We start from the raw sequence: 22,314 nt of genomic DNA on the forward strand, positions 1-22,314 counted from the left end.
AAGCGATTCTCCTGCCTCAGCCTCCTAAATAGCTGGGATTACAGGCGCCTGCCACCATGCCCAGCTAATTTTTGTGTTTTTAGTAGAGACGGGGTTTCACCATGTTGGCCAGGCTGGTCTCGAGCTCCCGACCTTGTGATCCACCTGCCTCGGCCTCCCAAAGTGCTGGGATTACAGGCATGAAGGATAACGTTATTTCTACCCATCACTGGCACTTGCCCTTAATCCGAGTCATTTTGGAGCCCCCCTTCCTGTCTCTGGGCCTGCTTAATTAGCTTATGCATCCTCGAGGGCTGAGAAGGAAGGAAGGGAGAGTCCGCAAGTGGATTTTTAGTCTTCGCCCAATGCAGAGGCAGTTTTGAGTTCTGTGGACAGCAGAAGCTTCAGTTCTTTGATGTATCTATGACTGGGCCAGAGCTGCAGGTGACCAGGTCTGGGGACAGACAGAGTCTTCCCATCAGTCTTCCAGAACAGGGAGGAGATGGCTGGGAGCTCTGTTTGGTACCAACAACCAAAGTGAAGATTATGTGACAAAGGCTACAAAGGAGTCATTTATTAAAAACAAAACCCCAGAAACCCCTCAGCAGGATTTGATGACAACAACAGAGGAATCCAACACCCTGACTGCTTCAGACTCTGTTGACAACAGGATGGGTGCCCCCTGTGAGCTTGATCCACAGTGACTTCAAGCCACAGTGACACAGCACACTAGTTCATTACACAGGTCAAGACAGAGGCAGCCACTGGGGCGGGGACCCTTGGGGAGAGGCTGGAACTCAGGGCCCTTCTCCAGCCTTTGTTGTCAGGCATCCTCATGCCAACCGCAGGCTTCTCTTTGCCTCTGAACAATGGGCACCTTCTTACCAGGCAGGGGCTGCTTAGGTAAAGGTCAGCAGACCTAACACTAGTTACTCCCAGAAATCTGGGCTTGCAGCAGAGACCACAGCACAGGGCCAGGCTCTCAGGACAGAGCAGCTGGTTCTTTCCCCAGTTACTGGAATTTAGGGCCCATCTCAGAGGGGCATTTGATATGTGTCCCCAACACCCGGTTGTCACCACAGGTAAACCAAGACTATAATCACAACAGCAAGGACAGGATTGTGTTGCTTTTTTCCTTTTTTTTTTTTTCTTAAAGGAGTGAGGGCATGGAAAATATACAGCACACCAATGAAACAAAATGTCAAAAAAAATACAAAAAAATAGAAAATAGAAAAATGTATTTACAAGTAGTACATTACTATGATGAGAAAGCACAAAGACACCTGCTGCTATAATACATGCATTGGCTCGAGAAGAAACTACGGAACACCCTGCGAGGGAGAAGCCTAGAAAAGAAAGAAAGGGCCAAAAGGTTTGAACTCTTCATCCCTAATTTGCTACACTGATCAAAACCAAGTAAGGGCTCCTAAAGTCCATGAGTCTATCAGCACAAAGGCTATACTGGTTTGTAACTGCGGGGTCAGTCGTGAAGGGGAAGGACAGCAGCTTATCCATATACGAGGAAGCCACAGTAAACTGCGCGACATGCTCAAAACGACAGCAAGCCCCTGTCAGCTACACAGCGTGATCTTAGCAGGATTTCATTTTTGTTTATTCATATATATCTATGTGTGTGTTTATATATATATATATATGTACGTATGTATAAAAACCGTGCCCTTGTTCACTGCCAACACAACATCTGGGTGGACATGAACTCATTACAACAAATTCCTATGTGGATGTTGTAAGAAGTCACTCAATGTCTGTGGATTTAATAAGTCACTTCACACCACAGAAAATATTTAATAAATCCAAAAAAAGGAAAGAAGAATATAACGACAGAAGAGCTTCTGTCTCAGTTCTCTGAAACTGAGTCCCCCATAGGAAACTGGTCCCAAAGTTCTCGAGGGGTCATTGAAGAAACTTCGGTTTGCTAATTTTTTTCATCCTTTTAGTGTTCAAAAGTTCTAGAAAGACTCCTCGCTGTTTTCAGTTTTTAAACAGTCAAATCTCCATCTCCCCCACAAGGTAACAGTCTGGTGCAGATCCATAAAAACGTGGGAGGAAGGCGCGCCGGGGAGAGGCCTGTCCCTCTTGGAAGGGGCCCCACCTCTACATCCGCAGGAAGAGAAGGAACCAAACAGGGCTCCAGCACCTCTCTCCTGCAAACGAGCTCCCTTTAAATGCCAAATCCAGTCACACGGCAGTTCCTTAAACACAGGTACATTTCTGAGTACCAGGCCAGCTCTAAGAGGAAACAAACCATGAGTTGAGAGAAAAGGACTATGATGGCCATCTGGTCACTTTCCACGTGATCCATCATACTTCCAGGAATCGGGAGCTGCTGGACTTGGAGTGGAAAGGCTCAGACCACATCCGCCGGAGGTCGCCCTGGGAAACAAGGGACTTTCTAAGTTACAGATTTAAACATGAGGCACACACAGCTGTCTGATTCTTTAAAAAAAAAAAAAAAAAAAATTTTTTTTCCAGATATGAAGTCTTCCTATATCGGCCAGGCTGGTCTCAAACTCCTGGGCTTGGGCAATTCTCCTGCCTCGACTTTCCAAAGTGCTAGGATTACAGGCATGAGCTGCTGCGCTTGGCCCCTTTCTGATATTTTTTTTTTGAGATGGGTTCTTACTCTGTCACCTAGGCTGGAGTGAGTGCAGTGGCGAGATCTCAGCTCACTGCAACCTCCGACTCCTGGGTTCAAGCGATTCTCTTGCCTCAGCTTCCTGAGTAGCTGGGATTACAGGCACTCACCACCATGCCCAGTTCATTTTTGTGTTTTTAGTAGAGACAGGGTTTCACCATATTGGCCAGGCTGGTCCTGAACTCTTGACCCGCCTGCCTCAGCCTCCCAAGGTGCTGGGGTTACAGGCGTGAGCCACCATGCGCCCTGCCCCCTTTCTGATGCCTGATCTGAGATCAGATTGCTTCTGCGGGAAATCAAAGAGCATTTAAATCTTACCCATTCAAAAATAATCCACTATTTTTAGGAGGACTCCCTAGAAGGGGTGCTTTTAGGCTCCCTGAGCAAGAAAGGGCTTTTATCAACTCTCTAGAGGTAGTGAGTCAAGTGAGCTGGGCAAGTAAGTTGACCTCTGTATCTGCTTCCTCATCTGTAAAACGGGGCTGAGAATAGATATCTGGGAAATAATGTGCTCTTGAACTCTGGTTTTATCATATGCTGCCTCAACACTATTCAATCTTAATTATTCCCAAACTTTAACGTAGTGTTAAGCTGTTAGGTGGCGGGAGGCCACTGCTTTGAACAGAAGCAGGAAGTACCCTCAGCTGGGCTCTGGGGCTTTCAATTAGTTATTTCCCGACCAGGTGGTGTAGTGGCCTAGCTCATCAGCATTTTCTGTCAGTGGTGCACGAATCTGGAAGCGTTTGCTAACGCCAGGGTAGCGCGCGCACACACACACACACGCACAGTCGAGATCACAAGCTCACTCAGGGGCTTAAGCAGAATCACCTCCAGCGAGGAGAGTGCAAACCGAGGCACAGGCCAATCCAAGTTATTGCTTTCACAGGTTTATAACTGCTGCTCTCACCTTTAAATAGGCCATCGTGAGGAGTGGCAATAAAGTAAATGGCACCAAATAGAGAAGGGCGGGCTGGGCGGCCCGGTGAATGCGAGACGCCACAGTAGCAGTGAGCAGGCCTGTGAGGAGAGAGAGGCATCTGTGAGACAGGAGAGGGAACCCGTGTCACCTGGCTGCTGCTGGGCAAAGTCCTGCAACTGTACAGATCTAATGTGCCGTCGTCCATTCTATGGTTGGGGTGTGAAATGCCCAGCTTGGGCAGTTGAAGAAATGTGGATCAGCACAGCTTTAAAAAACACCTACAACTCCAAGGACACATGACTGACCCAAGTCTCACTCCTTGCTCAGGTTCCTGGGTTCAAACCCTCCCTCCAGCTCCGAGTGTGCCTCTGTCTCCTGTGATGCTGGACTTGGGAGGCAGAAGACCTGGGTTCAAGTTCCAACTCTGCTACTCACAATAGCTAACATAAATGTAGTTCAGACCTTCCACCTCTCCAAGCCTCAGCTTGCTCATCTGTCTAATGGGGATAATGCCACTTGCCTTGCCCCTCTGAGTTTGTGGACTGAAATGAACCCATGTGAATGAACTGCTGTGGGACGAGGACAGTGCTGGGGTTGAGGAGGAGGTACGGAGTGCAAAAGCTCCTTTCCAGTCACTGTGCGGGAGCAGTTGCATGTGTAGGCAGGTTACTGCTTTTCCCAGCCCCATCACAATCATCTCCTGTCTGCCTACACATGAGCTGGCTACAAAACTTGGCCTAGGTCAGAGTGGCAGAAATGTAGAACTAATGAATGTAAGTAAGTATCTATTGAATAAAGTAGGAAATAAATACGACAGTCATTCAACTCTAGAGGAAGATTTAAGCACAGACTAATCCACTGCACTATGTGCTGTGTGTCCTTGGCTTTGAGGACTGACATGCTTTTCCTACAACGTTCTTCAGATACACAGCTGGAGAGGGAACTGGCCTATCCAGTACACAGAACACTTAGCATCTCACGGGCCAGGCTATTACAGCACCCAGAATTCTTGCTCTCCTTCCATCCAGTAACTGTAGCTAGAAGACCTGATTTAATTCCCAAGGTTGGAGGACAGCCAGAGCGAGGATCATCTGCAGTCTCTCTGGTTCTCTTACCTACAAAGTATCCGATGAGGGTGCAGTGAAAGTAGGAGACCTTCTGCATGCGCCCGGAGATGTTGGCAGGTCCAGGGGCCCCACAGGAGTCCCCACTGGCTTGTTTTTTGTAGTTGTCATAGCGAAGGACAAAGCATAGTAGGAGACCAGGCATAACGATGTCTCCGATGCCCAACATGGAGAAGTGGCTGCCAGTGGAGCTGGAATGCAGTTTCACAGGTTAGTGACGTCACACTCTACAATCCAGTTTCTATTCCTTTTGTGCAAAGTTTGTTAGCTTTTTAAGGAGTCAAAGAGCTTATCTGCATGGTAGATGGAAATCTCTTCTGATGGAACATTAGTTTTAAGAGTGTAGAGAGAAAACTCTTCTGATGGAACATCAGTTTTAAGAGTGTAGAGAGAAAAAGCTGCAACAGTATTGGCACTAGAGGTCTCCACCTGGCCCCCTGTGTTTCAGGAGAGCCCCTTGGAAGTGACTGCTGAAGTGATTTGCATAAGTGCTGCTTCCTCTAGAAATGTCAAACAATTCATCATTTGTGACACATTCACTGTTGAGGCTACTATTACAGGTGGAAGATTAAAGCAGCACATTCATTCTGCCAAGATTATATTACCAGGAGTTGTATAATTCTACCATTAGAACTTATTTTTATAAATATCTTACAAGTTAAAAGGATCGAGATTCTCCTAACTCCCTCCAGCCAACTCTAAACAGTGGAAACAGCAGTAAGGCATGGCTGTTTGCTGACATTAATCAATAATAAAAGGCACCGCCTGGATCACTTAGTGATCCTTCTTGGCAAGCCAAGAATCTCATCCTCATTTCCTCTTCTGCAGCATGGAGATAATGGCCCCAGGTTGGGATCAGAATGCTGATGACATAAGAGACTGATCAAGGCCAGGAACAGATAGGCACAGGAAGACAGTGTGGTCCTGTCACAGCATGAGGTCTTACCTTGGGAAGACCAGTTTTCCAGGCAGAGACAGGCGAGGAACATCACGCCCAACATTGGGCCCCAGGTGGAGCTTCCGGGATAGAACGTCAAGGGGATTGTCAGCCGGCTGAGTGGCCACCTTCACCATGACGTTGCTATTGAAGATGTAGGCTGAGAAAAATACCTGCCGAGTTGGAGAGATGCCTTTAACAGAAGGAGTTGGAAGCAACCTGCTTTCAGCATCAGCCCTCCTTGCTCTTAAGAGCAGAGTCTCAGAATGCTGTGACTGCAATGCTTTCTTTGACTGTATGATTTGAGAAAATCTTTGCTCTTCCTGTGTACTTGCCAATTTCTGCACTCTCCACACCCAGAGATTACTCCCTGACAGGGTGGCCCCCACTGCAGCGAATCTTGTCAGCCTGTTACCTCTTCTATCCTAGGATAGACACACTATCTACACACACTATATACACTATATACACACACACTACCTACTGTACAACTTTTCAGCAAACAAAAGGATCGGACTGCACACCCATGATACAGTTAAGGACTCGAGAGAGAGTGATCAGCGGCCGGGCAAGCCCGACTTTGGATACTTCTAGTTAATAGTTTTCAGGCGTGAATGCTTCACTTCAACACAAAGAAGGCGAGGGGCTCCAAGGACATAAACGCTTACCCAAAAGACATCATAGATGAGAAGCCCTGAGAGAAGCAGGCAGGAGACCTTGAGGCTCGGCAGGCGGACAAAGGCGATCATGGCGACACAGAGGCCCATGGCCAGTGCTGGGGAGGAGACAGGGTACAGCAGGCAGCAGTCAGTGTGGACTCCAGGCTCATCCTCTTTCCACAAGCTATGCCCCTTCACAGAGTTTGCAATTCCCTCAAAAATCAGGCAGCCCTAAGCTCCAGCTTCAGAAACTTACACGCAACTGGTGCAAAGCACCCACTTCTTCAGCCTGTTTGGACTTGTGGAATTTGGGGTGATTGCTTTCCTCCTCCTAGACATAGTGCTCGGCTGTTGGAGACCCAGGAAACCAGTCCGAGACCTCCAAGCTCTCTTTTCCTGCCTTCCCTCCAATGTTGTGGATGTGTTGTCCTTGCTCCCTGCTTTAAAGTGAACTCACACCCTAGATAGCACCCGCTTTCATTCACTGGAGGCATCATCCCAGCAATTCATTAACTGCGTTATAGAAAACTAGAGAATACAGTAAAGCAAAATAAAAAAATTACATTCCCACTTTTCAGAGATTACCACTGTTCAGTATCTTCCTAGAATTTTTTTTTTCTTTTTGGAGATGGAGTCTCGCTGTATCACCCAGGCTGGAGTGCAGTGGCACAATCTCGACTCACTGCAACCTCTGTCTCCTGAGTTCAAATGATTCTCCTGCCTCAATCTCCCGAGTAGCTGGGATTACAGGCGCCCACCACTACGCCCAGCTAATTTTTGTGTTTTTAGTAGAGATGGGGTTTCACCATGTTGGCCAGGCTGGTCTCGAGTTCTTGACCTCAGGTGATCCACCTGCCTTGGCCTCCCAAAGTGTTGAGATTACAGGCATGAGCCACTGCACCCAGCCAAGAATTTTTTACATACTTTTTTTTTTTAATCTAATGAGATCACACAATCTGTTCCCCCACTCCACCAAAGCCAACAACCCCCAGTTTCCATTTGGGTGAATTTTCACCTCATTTAATCAAATTTCTCTATAGACCCCAAAACATCTTTTGCAGATGGTTTGTCCGTGCTGGTTTCCAATCTGGCATAGTCCACCCCACCACTTTTATTTTTTTTGAGACAGGGTCTTGCTCTGTCGCCCAGGCTGGAGTGCAGTCATGCAATCTTGGCTCACTTCAGCCTCTGCCTCCTGGGCTCAAGCAATACTCAGCCTCCTACGAGTAGCTGGGACCACCGGCATGTGCCACCACACCTGGCTAATTTTTGTATTTTTTGTAGAGATGAGGTCTTGCTATGTGGCCCAGGCTGATCTCAAGCAATCCTCTCACCCTGTTCTCCCAAAGTGCTGGGATTACAGGTGTGAGCCACCATGCCCAGCCTAAAGTCCTTTTTTTAATGACTTGCTGAAACTGGAGTCATCTGGATTTTTCTGTGCTTCTCTATTGCGGTGGTTGGCTTTTCCTCTATCCCATATATTTCCCATAAATTAGATGTTATCATTTGAGCGCTCGATCACTTCCAGCAGGACTTTCATCCCTGCTACTCCACTGACACTGCTCCTGGGGGCTTGCCAAGGATCCCCTCATTGCTAGACACAGTAATCGACCTGTCCTCCTCTTACCCGACCTTTAGGCAGCAACCCGCCCAGCTAATGGCTCCCTCCTTCTCCCCTGATTCTCAGGACAATGTACTCTCCTGTTCCTCCCCACTCACTGGCCTTTTCAGGCTTCTCTGTAGCTCCTCCTCAATTCCCAGAACTCCACGGGCCTTTCCTCAGATCTTTTCCTCTCTCAGTGATCTCGTCCAATCTCAAGGCTCTTGACACTATCTTATATGTCATCAACTCACACATTTTAATTTCCAGCCTGAATCTCTTCTTGGAGCTCCAGACTCATACATCCTGTGGCCTAAGAAACATATATACTTGGCTGTCTAGTTGGCCTCTCAAATCTAACATGTCCAAACTCAGCACTTAACAGTGTAGTCTTCTGTCTCCGAGCATTTACTCTTTGCTTCCAATTGTGCAGATGGAAATCTGTGATGTCGTTTTTGACCCCGTCTCTCTTTTACACCCTGCCTGGCTTAAGCCGCCATCCTCTCCTGGCGTGCATTGCTGCAATGACCTCCTCCCTGGCCTCTCTGCCTCCAACTTAACCCCTAACAAGTCTCTTCTTCACAGGGCAGACAGAAGCAGCTTCTTAAATCCTAAGGCAGGTTTTATGGGGCCCCTAGCTCAAAACTCTTAAACAACTTCCCACAGAGTAAAAGCCACAGCCTTCATACTGGCTGACAAGGTCCTGCTGTGACGGTGACCCTTCAGGTCACCTCCTGCTACTTCCTGTGCCAGCCACAGCAGCCTCCTCACTCTGCCCCCCCATGCCGCCGCTTCGGCCACGCCGCCGCTTCAGTGCTCTGCATTTACTGTGCCCTCTGCCTGAACAATCTCCTCCCAGAACCCAACTGGCTCCGCTCCTCGTCTTTCACAGTTCTTCACGCAAGTACTAGCTTCTCAATGACAGGTGGACTTTCCTGCAATTATATTTAATATTATACTTCCTGCCCTTGTCTTATTTTTCATTTCTCAACATCTGATATACAAAATTTCTTCTTTTTTTTAAACATTCTCACTGCCCTCAACTCCAGTGAAGGTTCCCCGAGAGCATGGCTCAGTGCTCACCCCTGTAGTCTAGGCCAGGGCCTGGCAGGTGCAGGGCCTCTCCCCTCCTTCAGCTCTTTTCCTCCACTGTTCTGCAAACAGATTTGATGAGGACACAGAGCTGTTGAGGAACTCTTCATGGGGTCTTGTGGTGGGATGAATGTCCAACTCCCTGGCCAGGGAGGGCACTCTCCACTGTACAGCCCAAGCCCTCAACACGCATTCCTGTGGCTCTGTTTTCTAGCCAGTTCAACACAATTCCCCGCTCTCCACACATACTGTGTTCTTTTCACGCTCTACACACAAGGTCCTGCCCCCGGCTCCTTCATCTGGAAAATCCATCCTCATTCTGAAAGAGCCAGGTCAGGAGTCCTTTCTCAGAGTCTTTCCTGATCCAACCAGTCAGTTGCTGCTGCTTTTTTTTGTTTGTTTTTTCGAGACGGAGTTTTGCTCGTTGCCCAGGCTGCAGTACAATGGTGCAATCTCAGCTTACTGCAGCTTCCACCTCCTGGGTTCAAGTGATTCTCCTGTCTCAGCCTCCCGAGTAGCTGGGATTACAGGCATACATCACCACACCCAGCTACTTTTTATATTTTTAGTAGAGACAGGGTTTCACCATGTTGGTCAGGCTGGTCTCAAACTCCTGACCTCAGGTGATCCACCCACCCCGGCCTCCCAAAGTGCTGGGATTACAGGCATGAGCCACCACGCCCGGCCCAGTTGCTTCTTCTATGTGATGTGCCATAGAACGCTGAATGTCTCTCAACTCACTCGTCCATTCTATGACCGTGTGAATATTTACATACTGGTAAGTTTATTCCCTGTGCTAGCTGACCACGTGCTCCTGGGAAACAGAAACCATGTCTGATTCTTTCTGTGGATCCCTAGCACTTGACAGAGTAGACATTCAACAAATACTTGCTGAATGAATGCAAAACTGTGTTCTATTAACTTCAAATTTCAAATTATTCTAAGGAAAGTAAAAAGCCATATGAACAGATATATTTCATTTTCATAGAACTGGTGGTAAATTGTCAATATATGTAATAAAGTGGATAAATACAGCACCTTGGCAGACCCTGGACACATCAACTAAATTACTATTTCATGGGTTCCTACTGTGTGCACGGTGCTAATATAAACACAGAGGAGAAAAAGCTGCCTCATCCCTGCAACTCAGAGTTGGAAAGACAGTATTCAACCTAGGAAGAACAAAATATATATATCTTCATCTCCACTATCATCACTGTTATCAAGCACTCACTGAGTTATGGGGTGAGCTGCAGTGTGAGTTCTGGAGAGATGTGGTCAAGATCTAATTCCTGACTTTATAATCATATAGGATGTTTATTATACTAAGGTCTCCTTTAATTTTTAAATAAATTCATACAACCAACCTGGTAAAATGTATACAAATGCATGTCATTTGAAATGAACCCAATGAAATGTATTAGTCAGTGAGGCTTGACAAGCTCAGAGCATTCAGAGCTGCAAAGGGATGATTGAAACATGATGTTTAGGACACTGAGAGATGTACCCAGAGCCCCTGCTCTGATCAACTCACACGCATATTTGAAAGGACGGGACCTCCCATGATCATCATCTTTAGGAAACAAAGATTTGGTTGTGTCATGAGTCAATAACCAGGACATTACCAGGGAGCAGCTCATCCGGCTGGAGGAACAACAGTGGTCAGCAGTAGGTGGGAAGCCCATCGGGCCAGAGCACAGGTGAGACACAGGTTTGTGTATAGATACTGGCTAGGGTGATCTGTTCATGGACTTACAGGTGAATACATGGAATGCAAGGCATCAAGGGCACGAAGAAAGTAACAGAAGGCCTAGGATGGACAGATGGGAGACAGGAGTCTGCGGGGAGTGAGGGTCAGAGGACTGAATGATGCAGCTCACCAGTAACCAAAAGCGGGGCAGGGAAACAGACTGAACAGAGAAGCAAGAGGCCAGGCTCCTCGGGGTAAGTTTATTCGCCTCTGTGACACATGCAGACGACCTGTCCCTTCCTGACCTTTTCTTTTTGGAGATGGAGTCTTGCTCTGTCGCCCAGGCTGAGTGCAGTGGCACAATCTTGGCTCACTGCAACCTGTGCCTCCCAGGTTCAAGTGACTCTCAAGTGACTACCGGCGCCCGCCACCATGCCCAACTAATTTTTGCATTTTTAGTGGAGATGGGGTTTCACCATATTGGTCAGGCTGGTCTTGAACTACTAACTTCAGGTGATCCACCTGCCTCAGCCTCCCGAAGTGCTGGGATTACAGGCATGGGCCGCCGCGTCTGGCCCTTCCTGAACTTTTCTACTCAATTTACCATAGAATCACTTCATCCTAACTGCGCAGGAGCCTTGAAAGGTCACAGGGTCTAAGCATCCACCTGCTGCTTTGTCATTCATCTCATGCTAATCCTCCTCCACCTGCGTCTAAACTAAACATGGAACAGACTGCTCAGTGACTGGGTTTTCCATGACTCCAGACAGTGTCATTCTATCCTAACCTTCCAAATAAGAAAGTCTGGGTTCATCTTCAACACAGCACAGCCTCTCATCATACACATGAAATCTGCAGCCATTCTGAGGTGTTATCCTTTACTGTTACTGCAGACCTTGCTCACACCTCCACCCACTTCCTACTTTGCTGTGTCTCCTTTCCCTCCCTCCCTCCCTCTTACTCTTTCCCATGTACTGTTCACTGCCACTGTCAAACATCTGTTCACATAATTTCCTGCCTGAAGGTCACCACGTTCCCTTCTCTATGACGAATCAAGTCTAATTATAAAGTTGCATAAACTGAGGAGGCACAACCTCCACAGAGTGGAGCTGAGCACCATGCTGGCTCTGCCTTGGCATCTGTCTGAATGGGTTCCTATTCCTCAGCCTATCCCTTCTCTCCATCTGCGTTAAGCTGAACATCCTCTTTCCAATTAGACCATCTAGGTCCTCCCCACTCTAAGTTCCATGTATGAAGAGGCAGAAGGCATCCTTTTGACTGTCTCAGAGAAGGCTCTTAGAGGCATGTGGAATAAATACCACTCTGACCCAGCGAATACTGCCACAAGCAATGTCGTATTCCCAGAACATGCTCTCAATCTAGTTTGCCTGCCTTTCATTCTGTCATTCAAGTAACCCTTAAAAAATCTTACCTCCTCCTCAGGGCTTTTCAAGGCTAAAGTGAAGGGAGGTGCTCTCTTTCCCTTGCGGCTTTAGACACTCCTGAGACTCTCTCTTATAGGTTCACCAACACACTTAAGTTTTGGTTAAATGTACATTAACCAAAAGTGTTGGGGGAAGTAAATGATTAATCTTAGCCATTTAGCTAGAGTTATTTTCAATTTATCACTGATATCTCTGTATCACATTGTCTTCTACAACCAGTGGGTCAGGGACAAAGACAGTGACACCAAACCGAGCTCAAATGTTCTCTATGAGGATGACATAACCTGTAAGGTTTCTAAGCAGTGCTCACATTCGCGATACAGGCTCTCTAGATATCTACGCCCTGTGTGGAGTCAGCGCACCAAGAGTGTAGCATTTTATTTATTTATTTAGAGACAGAGTCTCACTCTGTTGCCCAGGTTGGAGTGCAGTGCTGCAATCTCAGCTCACTGCAACCCCTGCCTTCCAGGTTCAAGTGATTCTCCTGCCTCACCCTCCCAAGTAGCTGAGACTACAGGTGCATGCCACCACGCCTTGGTTAATTTTTTTATTTTTAGTAGAGATGGGGTTTCACCATGTTGGCCAGGCTGGTCTCCAACTCCTGACCTCAACTGATCTGCCCGCCTTCGCCTCCCAAAGAGTTGGGATTACAGGTGTGAGCCACCGTGCCCGGTTGAGTGTAGCATTTTAAAACAAAATATCAATTGTTAGATTTCTGGCCCTAAACATGTTCTAATCATAGGTTAGTAGCAATTGCTATAAAACGAGGGGACTGAATCAGACATCTGTCAAGATTCTGTTAGTCCCTGAACTAGGCAGGGGATAGACTGTAAACCAGGTTCTATGATCCTTGATCACTAGGGGTGTGTACTCAATATTCATCAGCTTTTAGCTAACATACCATCACCCATAGGTCCAACTCTTTCAAGTCTTCCCAAATTTGAAAGGTTAATTTGCCAGATGAAACTGAGAGTAGATAAAACAGCCCTAGACTTCAGTTCGGGAAAATCCTGAAGTCCATTCTTAATGTTAATACTTCTTAGTGTGGCCCTGAAAATAATTTATTATCCTGTTTTCACTCTAAATTAACTTCAAAGAACAGACTTCAGTTAAGAAACACTAATTTAAAAAAAAACCCAGCCACCAAATATCACTGCTTACAAGATGATTTCAGATTCTGCAGAGAAGTCTGAAAGATAATATTCACGGCAGAGAGCAAGACACTACAGTGTATTATACAACATGGCTAGAAAGCCAGACTACTGTGACAGCAGAAAACAAGTCAAACCACTAGTCTGAGAAACAAACGAAAAGCTCAAAGGCTCTCTTTGAGGAAAAATTCCATCCTTGGTCACAAGGGCGTTTCAACCAGTGCAAACCGGCAGGAAGAAGAGATCCGTGGATAAGTAATACTGGGAAACTGCAATAATGACAGAAAAACGTGGTAAAATTCTAATTAGGGTTTTGGGGAGCTTCACTGAACACTCAGCAAAACTTTTCAACTATGAAGTGAATTTTCCAATGGAAATGTACTTCTGATAGCGGCCACTGGGGAAAAGAGTTTGTTCTTTATGGCCAATTTTCTATCAACTGTACAGTCTAGAGGAAGGGACTCGCATAGTAAAACAGATCCTTTAGTATGTCTTACAGAGAGGTGCTCACCCCATTCCTCCTTTAGTGAGTCTGATAAACCCATTCCAGACCTGTCTGCAGAAGTACAATGAAGAAAATTCTCCCAACTTGCTCTAAAGTGTATGTTTCCAATGGCTGTGAAAAGAATGTCACCTTCCACCATGCTGAACTTTTTTTTTTTTTTTTTGGTAACACACTATTAGTAAACAGGCATTTTTTCTGTTCTCTGCAATGCTAAGATAGGGCAGAGCTGAGGGTAGAAAGACCACACTGCTTATTGTTTTGAGAAACAGCTCATCTTTTTTGGGTCAGCGGCTTAGTAAGCACTTTAAACCCTCAGCAAAACATGTAAATAGTATCATGTGTGTCTGGACATGTGAATAAAGAGGTTCAAGAAAGGAGAGCCATCAAAAAGTTAGCAGTGGGATTACTGAGAAACTCAGACCACATTGGGGACTGAGACTTCAAGGTAGTTAAAATATCATTTGTCATAATATGGGCTTTGCATCTGCTAGCATTGAAACTAATCATCCTGCTTAGGTGATTACTGCTTTACATTAAACCAGTAGCACCTGGTGCTTTCATTGTCTCATTCCACATTTGTTTAGGTGGATTTAAGTGTATCATTATGGGGGTGGCCTCTCAATCTGTCATTTAAAGACACCATCATAAAACAGTCTCTCTTAGGAATATGTGGTTCACAGTCATCCAAACAGCCAACTTACATGCACTGAAAAAATCTGGTTTAGATTCTAACCAACTAACTGGAATTTCTAAATAGTTTCTGTTCACAAGTAATAGCAGGAGAAACATCTGCCTGTTTCCTCATCAGGAAGCCACTGGACTAGGTAAGATTTAAGGGATATACTCATAAAAGAAGCTATGAGATTGATCTGGACTAAAATTTATTCTCTGTGCCCCAATAATTATCATGATCAAGATTCCTTAATATTATATAACACATATTTTTAAAAGATTAGGTTTTACTAAAGTTTTTCAGAATTCCCTATATGCTCTGTTTATACATGAATCACTTCTTCCCTACTTTAACAAATCATTGTTTGCAGAATTCAACAAATGCTACTCTCCGGAAAAGTCTAATGCACATAGCTGTCACTTTATCACTCTTAATAATAACTAGTCCTTATAGAATCAGCACTTATCCACCCTTTCACCATAAGCTGGGCAAGCAACTTGCTGTATTACTTTGAATGCAATGTCGTCAACTTCCGGAAGCACTGAAGTATCGTAACACAAATCATAAGCTACTGAAAGCACTAATTAATACTTGATTTGGGAAATCAGGTCTGGTAGCCATTGCACTTCAGACTGCTTATATGCATAGTGGGTTCTCTAGTACTGAAGCAAACAATCACAGCACATGTTTTTATAAGGGAATACAAGATGCTAAACAAATGACCAAACCTGTCAGAATCAGCAAAGGTGAATTACTACACAGACGGGCACGGGTGATTTTGACTTTGCCTTTCCTGTCTGCGTCATCAAAGGTCTGTATAGTCTAGAGGGTAACTTGGTCTGCAAACTCAAGGAACTGTTTTAATAGCTTGGTATATGGTAGACACTCAAAAAAAGCATTGAATAACTACTATGAAAACAGATTTACATATTTGTAAAAAATAAAAACATATTTAACATTTTATTTCCAAAATGACTGAAAAGTAAATTTTTTTTTTTTTTTTGAGACGGAGTCTTACTCTGTTGCCCAGGCTGGAGTGCAGTGGTGTGATCTCGGCTCACTGCAACCTCCACCTCCTGGGTTGAAGCAATTCTCCTGTCTCACCATTCCGAGTAGCTGGGATTACAGGCACACACCACCACACCTGGCTAATTTTTGAACTTTTAGTAGAGACGGGGTTTCACCATGTTGGCCAGGCTGGTCTCGAACTCCTGACCTCAGGTGATGTGCCTGCCTTAGCCTCCCAAAGTGCTGGGATTACAGGCATGAGCCACCGCGCCCAGCCTGAACAGTAAAATTGACAGTTTCTCTTTAGATGTAGCAGTTCTATGAAAGTTCCCACATGCATTTACAGAGTCACCACCATGCTCAGCATAGAGAATGGTCACATCACCCCCCAAAACCCGTGTTTTTTCTTTATAGTCACCCTACTCCTCCACACAAACCCTGCCAACCACTGAGCTGTTCTCCATCACTATAATCTTGTCTTTTTAACAAATGTATTTTAAAATTGTTAAGTATAACTTATATTTGTATGCTTTACAATTTGCAATCCACTTGCTAGTTTATTTCCACAGAACACTCAGTTTCTTATGACATTTTACTAACTTACTTGACACACAGACATTCAAATCATTGTACTGGTCAAAGTCACTTACGAGGAAAAAAAATTCCTAGATGCAGAAGGACAAGTTTTTTGTTTTCCTTAAAGTTTAAAATTTCTTTCTTATTAAGATGATTCTGATTCTGGATCAAGAAAAAAAATAGTGTACAATCATTTTTGTCAAATTCTATCCAAATTGACCATGAATAGAACATCCTTGGTTTTGAGTTAATTCATATATTTGATGCAAATGTCTTCTAAAAAAAAAATCCAAACAATTACTTAAGCCCAGGAGCTTGAGGTCACAGTGAGTTAGGATCACGTCACCATATTGCAGCCTGGACAACAGAGCAAGAACCTTTCTCTAAAACAAATTAAAAATAAAAACCCCAAACAATGGACCAAATACTATGCAGCAAACTTAAGATCAGTCATACAAAGTATATATAGCCTATAAGATCGGTACTTAGAAACTGTTTGACTAACTTAGCTACTCCAAACTTGAGGCAGTGACAGTAAGCATCACTCTGGGTGGCTCTGGGCTCAGACAATGATGAACATCAACCCCATCACCTCTGAGCCAGCCCCAGAGCTGCAGGGAAACACTGCCTGGTGGAGTGCAGAGGAGCCTCCCAGACCTGGCACTGGTTCCAAAGAACTCTGTCTCCAAAGTCTGGAGTAGCTTTGTGGTTATTTGGAGTAGGTAACAGGAATAGATGCAATCCATACCTGTACCCCAAATTTTCAAATTCTTCCCTTAAAAATTCTTTGGAATTACAAGTAGTATAAAATTGACTGTCTTTATATTTTAACCTTCTTCTCTTTGGAACGACCAAAAGAAAGGAAAAGGAGATAGTTCACAATCCCTTTTAAAGAATTTTACTTTGTGGGGCAGAGCAGTTAGATAAAAATTTTTTGAGATTACAAAAGTGAACTGTGGAAATGTAAGGACTGCATATAAAGGAAGTGAAGGCCAGCTGCGGTGGGCTCACGCCTGTAATCCCAGCACCTTGGGAGGCTGAGGCGGGTGGATCACCTGAGGTCAGGAGTTCAAGACCAGCCTGGCCAACGTGGCGAAACCTTGTCTCTACTAAAAATACAAAAAAAAAAAAAAAAAAAAAAAATAGCAAGGTGTGGTGGTGGGGACCTGTAATCCCAGTTACTCAGGAGGCTGAGGCAGGAGAATCACTTGAACCTAGGAGGCGGAGGTTGCAGTGAGCTGAGATCACGCCACTGCACTCCAGCCTGGGCAACAGAGTGAGACTCTATCTCAAAAAAAAAAAAAAAAAAGTGGAAACAGAATGATACAGTTTAAAAGAAAAGTTTAAAAACATCTCAAGGGGCTGGGCCTCGTGGCTCAGTACATGCTTGTAATCCCAGTGCTTTGTAGAGATGCAGTCTCACTATGTTGCCCAGGCTGGTCTTGAACTCCTGGCCTCAAGCAATCCTCCCATCCTGGCCTCTCAAAGTGCTGGGAGCCAATGCACTGGCCCCATCCCAGCACTTTGGGAGGACTGCTTGAGGCCAGGAGTTCAAGACCAGCCTGGGTAACATAGTGAGACCCATCTCTATAAAATAATAATAAAAAAAATTGTCTGGGTATGGTGGCTTGTGCCTGTGTACTTGAGAGGCAGAGGTGGGAGGACTGCTTGAGTTCAAGAGTTGGGTAAGCATTGATCATGCCACTGCACTCCAGCCTGAGCAACAGAGTAAGGCCCTGTCTCCAAACAAAACAAAAAAAGCTGGGGGAGGCCAGGCACAGTAGCTCATGCCTGTGCACTTTGGGAGGCCGAGGCGGGAGGATCGCCTGGGTCCAGGAGTTCAAGACCAGCCTGGGCAACATGAAGAGACCCTGTCTCTATTTAAAAAAAAAAAAAAAAAGCTGGGCGTGGTGGCTCACACCTGTAATCCCAGAACTTTGGGAGGCTGAGGTGGGTGGATCACCTGAGGTCAGGGGTTCGAGACTAGCCTGACCAACATGGTGAAACCCCGTCTCTACTAAAAAATACAAAAATTAAAAAAGAAAATACAAAAATTAGCTGGGCATGGTGGCGTGTGCCCACAATCCCAGCTACTTGGGAGGCTGAGGCAGGAGAATAGTTGGAATCCGGGAGACGAAGGCTGCAGCGAGCCAAGATCACACCATTGCACTCCAGCCTGGGCAACAAAAGCGAAACTCCCTCCCCCAAAAAAAGGTTTTAAGGGAAAAACCAGGAAAATTATGGGTGATTTTCAGAAACAGCCTCCAAGATGCTTTGGTGGTAAGTATGAATTCTACATAAGGGGTCTGTGGCTGGGATGAGCTAGTTCTCTGAACCTTTGTTTACTCTTTTGAAAATGGGAACAAACAGCAGTACCTACTTCAAAGAGTTGTTCTGAGGATTAAAAGAGATAATCCATGTAAAGCACCTAGCAGACTGCCTAATCAATAAAAAGCACTCAATTCATCCTAGGTATTATTGTCATTATTACTTCATCCTTATCATCAATGAAGAGAAATTCTCATATGCTACAGGTTGGAGTATAAACTACTATAGCCTATCTGAAAGGCAGTATAATAATAGGTATAGATTTTTTTAATGCAAAAATTCTGTTCTAGGAATTTCATGTCTAGGTAGTCATCCTTAATACTCTGGAGTTATTAAAAAGGATATGATATACTTTTATGTAATGATATAGACATGTATTTATATCATTACATAAAAGTGTATGATGTATATCACATACATAATGCAGGTTATATATAACATGTTATATTACATATACTACATATATAATATAGAGCATAATATGATGCATTATACAGTCTAATCCCATCTCCTTATTGTTACTTTTTTTTTTTTTTGAGACGGAGTCTTGCTCTGTTGCCCAGGCTGGAGTGCAGTGGCTCGATCTTGGCTCACTGCAAGCTCCGCCTCCCGGGTTCACACCTCCTGAGTTCTCCTGCCTCAGCCTCCCGAGTAGCTGGGACTACAGGTGCCTACCACCACTCCCAGCTAATTTTTTGTATTTTTAGTAGAGACGGGGTCTCACCATTTTAGCCATTTTAGCCAGGATGGTCTTGATCTCCTGACCTCGTGATCCGCCTGCCTCAGCCTCCCATTACAGGCATGAACCACCATGCCCAGCCCTTATTGTTACTTTTTAAAGAGACAGGGTCTCACTCTGTTGCTGAGGCTGGAGTGCAGTAGCATGATCATAGCTCTCTGTAATCTTGAACTCCTGGGCTCAAGGGATCCTCCCGCCCCAGCCTCCCAAGTAGCTGGGACTGCAGGTGCACCATGCCCAGATGATTTTTATTTTTGTAGAAATGGGATCTTGCTATGTTGTCCAGACTGGTCTTGAACTCTTGGTCTCAAATGATCCTCCTGCCTCAGCCTCCCAATGTGCTGGGATTACAGGCATGAACCATTGTGCCAAGCTTCCATTTATATAAAAAAGCATAGTCTGCACAAAAACTTGTACATTAATATTCAAAAAAGCATCATTCATAATAGCCTAAAAAGTGGAAACAACCGGTAAATGAATAAATAAATTTAGTGTATCCATACAATGGAACAGTATTCAGCCATAAAAACGAAGTGCTGATACAGGTTACAACACAGATGAACCTTGAAAACATGCTAAGTGAAACAAGTCAGACACAAAAGGCCACATAATGTATGATTCCATTTATGGAAAATGTCCAGAATGGAGAAATCCATAGAAACAGAAAGTAGAGACTAGTGGATACCTGGGGCTGGGGTGGTGGGTAAGGGGAATGACCGCTCATTGGTTTTGGCGGGGGTGGGTGTGAAAATGCTCTAAAAGTTTATTGTAGTGATGGCTGTACAGCTCTGTGAATATCCTAAAGTATCTATACAACTCTATAAAGTAAAATTACAATTTGTCACAAATTAGTCACTCACCATCCATGAGAAGCCAATGGCCAGTGAGAACCCAGATGAGGACGAGCATGACAGACAGAGAGAATGACAGCAACTCAGCAGCAGTGAAACGTCCACAGCAACCAAAGGAAATCCTGGAAAACACACAACACTTATTGGACAGTGGGCACACTTTATTCAGTAACCAAATTCTCCTTTGGTATTTCATGATCAGAGTTCATGATGGCTGGATGAGAATAGCAGATAATACCAAGATAGCTGGAAATCCAAAATACCCAATCCTTTTTTGGAGAAACCTATGGAAAGCTCACAGGAATATACTTCTGCACCAACTGATAATGTCTTTTTGGGACCAATTATCAACATGGGCATTTAGAAGTTTGAAGTGATAATATCGACCTCTGGAAAAGCTAGTAAGTATGGAGGAAATTCTATTCTTATGAGGAAAACAAAATGAAGAAATGCCAACAATTCAACTCATTTACCAAAGATGGTATCACTCTATTTAGAAGACTGTAAATCTTTTGGTTATCACTAATTCCTGCGAACATCAGCTGCCACCAGTGACTGGTTTCCTAAGTGCGTTCAGCATCTCCATTAGCACAGAATTTTGTTTCCGTGCAGCAATGACTTTCAGAGTTAAGGTGTGAACACTAGGATTAAACGCAAGTAGGTAGCATATCTAGGCCACCGAAGACCAAAGGCAAAGAAGAACGTTTGAGTTCAACCACTATTCTCATATTTCATCAACTCACAGTAAAGGAATGAAAGCACCGTTTCAAAAGAAAACTGCTCATCTTTCAATGATCTAAGTAGGAAGCACATTACAATGACTCAGACTTCCTAAGTTTTGTTTGTATTTCCTCTGACATGAGAAGGTACAAAAGGAAGTACTAGCTTCTGGCTTTAAAGATCAAATGTGTCACTTCCTGGTCTTCTGGCATTTCTGTGCTCCAGCCAATACCAGAAATTGAGAATCCTAATAATGCTATCAAACATGAGAGAAAAATATATACAAGTTTATAATTTAAGAGGAAAGTCCCAAGTCCTTACTTGTTCTGAGGTGAGCAGGGTCTTGTTAAATACTGGCACATCGGGAGGAGAAGAAAAGCAAAAGCTATTGTTGCAAGAACTAGAGAAAGAAAAGGTATAATTTTTTTAAACAATTATAAGAAAAATGGCATGACTTATAGAAACTTCATTCCGCCAAACACTAGACAAGTGGATACGGTTAATTGACTAGAGAAGAAAAATGTCTTCCTTTAATACTGCACAAAAAATCTCTTCATTATTAAAAAAAAGTACCTGATTTGAAGTAGGGGAAAGCATAGGTAAGTTTTCTAAAAGATAAACAGCAGGCCAGGGGATGACCTCCTAACAAGTCTTGTAGCATTTTGCCGATTTTTTTTTACATTTCCATCAATACTTAGCTTGAAAACACATCAAAGAGCTGACAGTCCAATCACTTTGATTAGCTATCCATGTTTCTACCTGCAAGAACGTGGGTAGAGGCTGACAATGGGCTCTATGCCAAGCTCAACCTTCTGGTAATCTAGAAAAAGGGCCACAGCCAAAGCACAGCAATACTGCTCTGGTGTCATAGAATTCCTGCACTTTCACGTCTCCAGCCTTTCTTTCAGATTGTGTGGGCAGGTCTCAACAGATGACGTGGATCAAGTGGTTCAAGGAGGAGTTGGGGAAGGGTGGCGTGGTTGAGACGGAGAAGGCGAAGCCAAGATTTATAAGGAAAAACTTACATGACATGGTATATAAATCTTAATTTTTGAACAATGATAAAGGTGAAAAATTTTCCTTTTAGTATGTTAAGACTAGACAGAGACACTCATATTTACCTGCTGTACATATTGTAAAAACTACTTGAACTGAGTCAAAGAAGAAGAACATTACTAAAAGAGAGACAGATGCTCCAATTGGAAGGAACAGAGCCTGGGTAGAGTCAATTGTTTGGATACCTGAAAGAGAAAAACAGACAGATTAATAACTTATTATGCACCAGGCACTGTGCCTATGCACTTCATATACATTAATTTGCAAAAATGCAGACAGTTCTACGGATTATATGTAGGACATGGATTATCCAGGCCCTATGAGTCTTTCTTTCCCAACGAGATTATGAGCTCCTTGTTCTCTTCATGGTGCTTTCATTACAGCAGACGCTCAGGAATATTTGTTGAAGTGAACTACTACCTCCTGGTGTTAACCATCTGGATGACAGGATCCAAACCACCACTGAGAACATTAAGAGGTAGTAAAAACCAAGATTAGTCCATTTGGGTAAATTTGTGGTCTTGAATATAGGTTTGGTAAAAGAGGTGGTTTAAACCCATTGACTAAAAGGACTTCTCATCACCTGTGGGTTTAAGGTACTCATTT

At 44.3% G+C, this 22,314-nt stretch overlaps 1 protein-coding gene across 6 annotated transcripts in view; it reads right to left on the reverse strand.

Annotated features, from left to right (window-relative positions):
* Positions 1-523: 523 nt before the first annotated feature.
* Positions 524-22,314, reverse strand: part of SPPL3 (signal peptide peptidase like 3) — a 137,815-nt gene continuing 116,024 nt past the window's right edge. For all 6 annotated transcript variants that reach the window (XM_031001062.3, XM_063694410.1, XM_063694411.1 and 3 more), the window contains 8 exons: positions 21,774-21,893; positions 20,974-21,052; positions 19,942-20,054; positions 6,284-6,390; positions 5,625-5,788; positions 4,670-4,869; positions 3,543-3,652; positions 524-2,373 (listed from right to left, as the gene is read on the reverse strand). In XM_031001062.3, the coding sequence (XP_030856922.1) occupies positions 2,302-2,373; positions 3,543-3,652; positions 4,670-4,869; positions 5,625-5,788; positions 6,284-6,390; positions 19,942-20,054; positions 20,974-21,052; positions 21,774-21,893 (965 nt within the window). In that variant the 3' untranslated portion in view covers positions 524-2,301. The remainder of the gene's footprint in view (positions 2,374-3,542; positions 3,653-4,669; positions 4,870-5,624; positions 5,789-6,283; positions 6,391-19,941; positions 20,055-20,973; positions 21,053-21,773; positions 21,894-22,314) is intronic.

Source organism: Gorilla gorilla, chromosome 10 (assembly GCF_029281585.2).
Source record: "Gorilla gorilla gorilla isolate KB3781 chromosome 10, NHGRI_mGorGor1-v2.1_pri, whole genome shotgun sequence".
In the NCBI taxonomy this organism is placed as follows: Eukaryota; Metazoa; Chordata; class Mammalia; order Primates; family Hominidae; genus Gorilla; species Gorilla gorilla.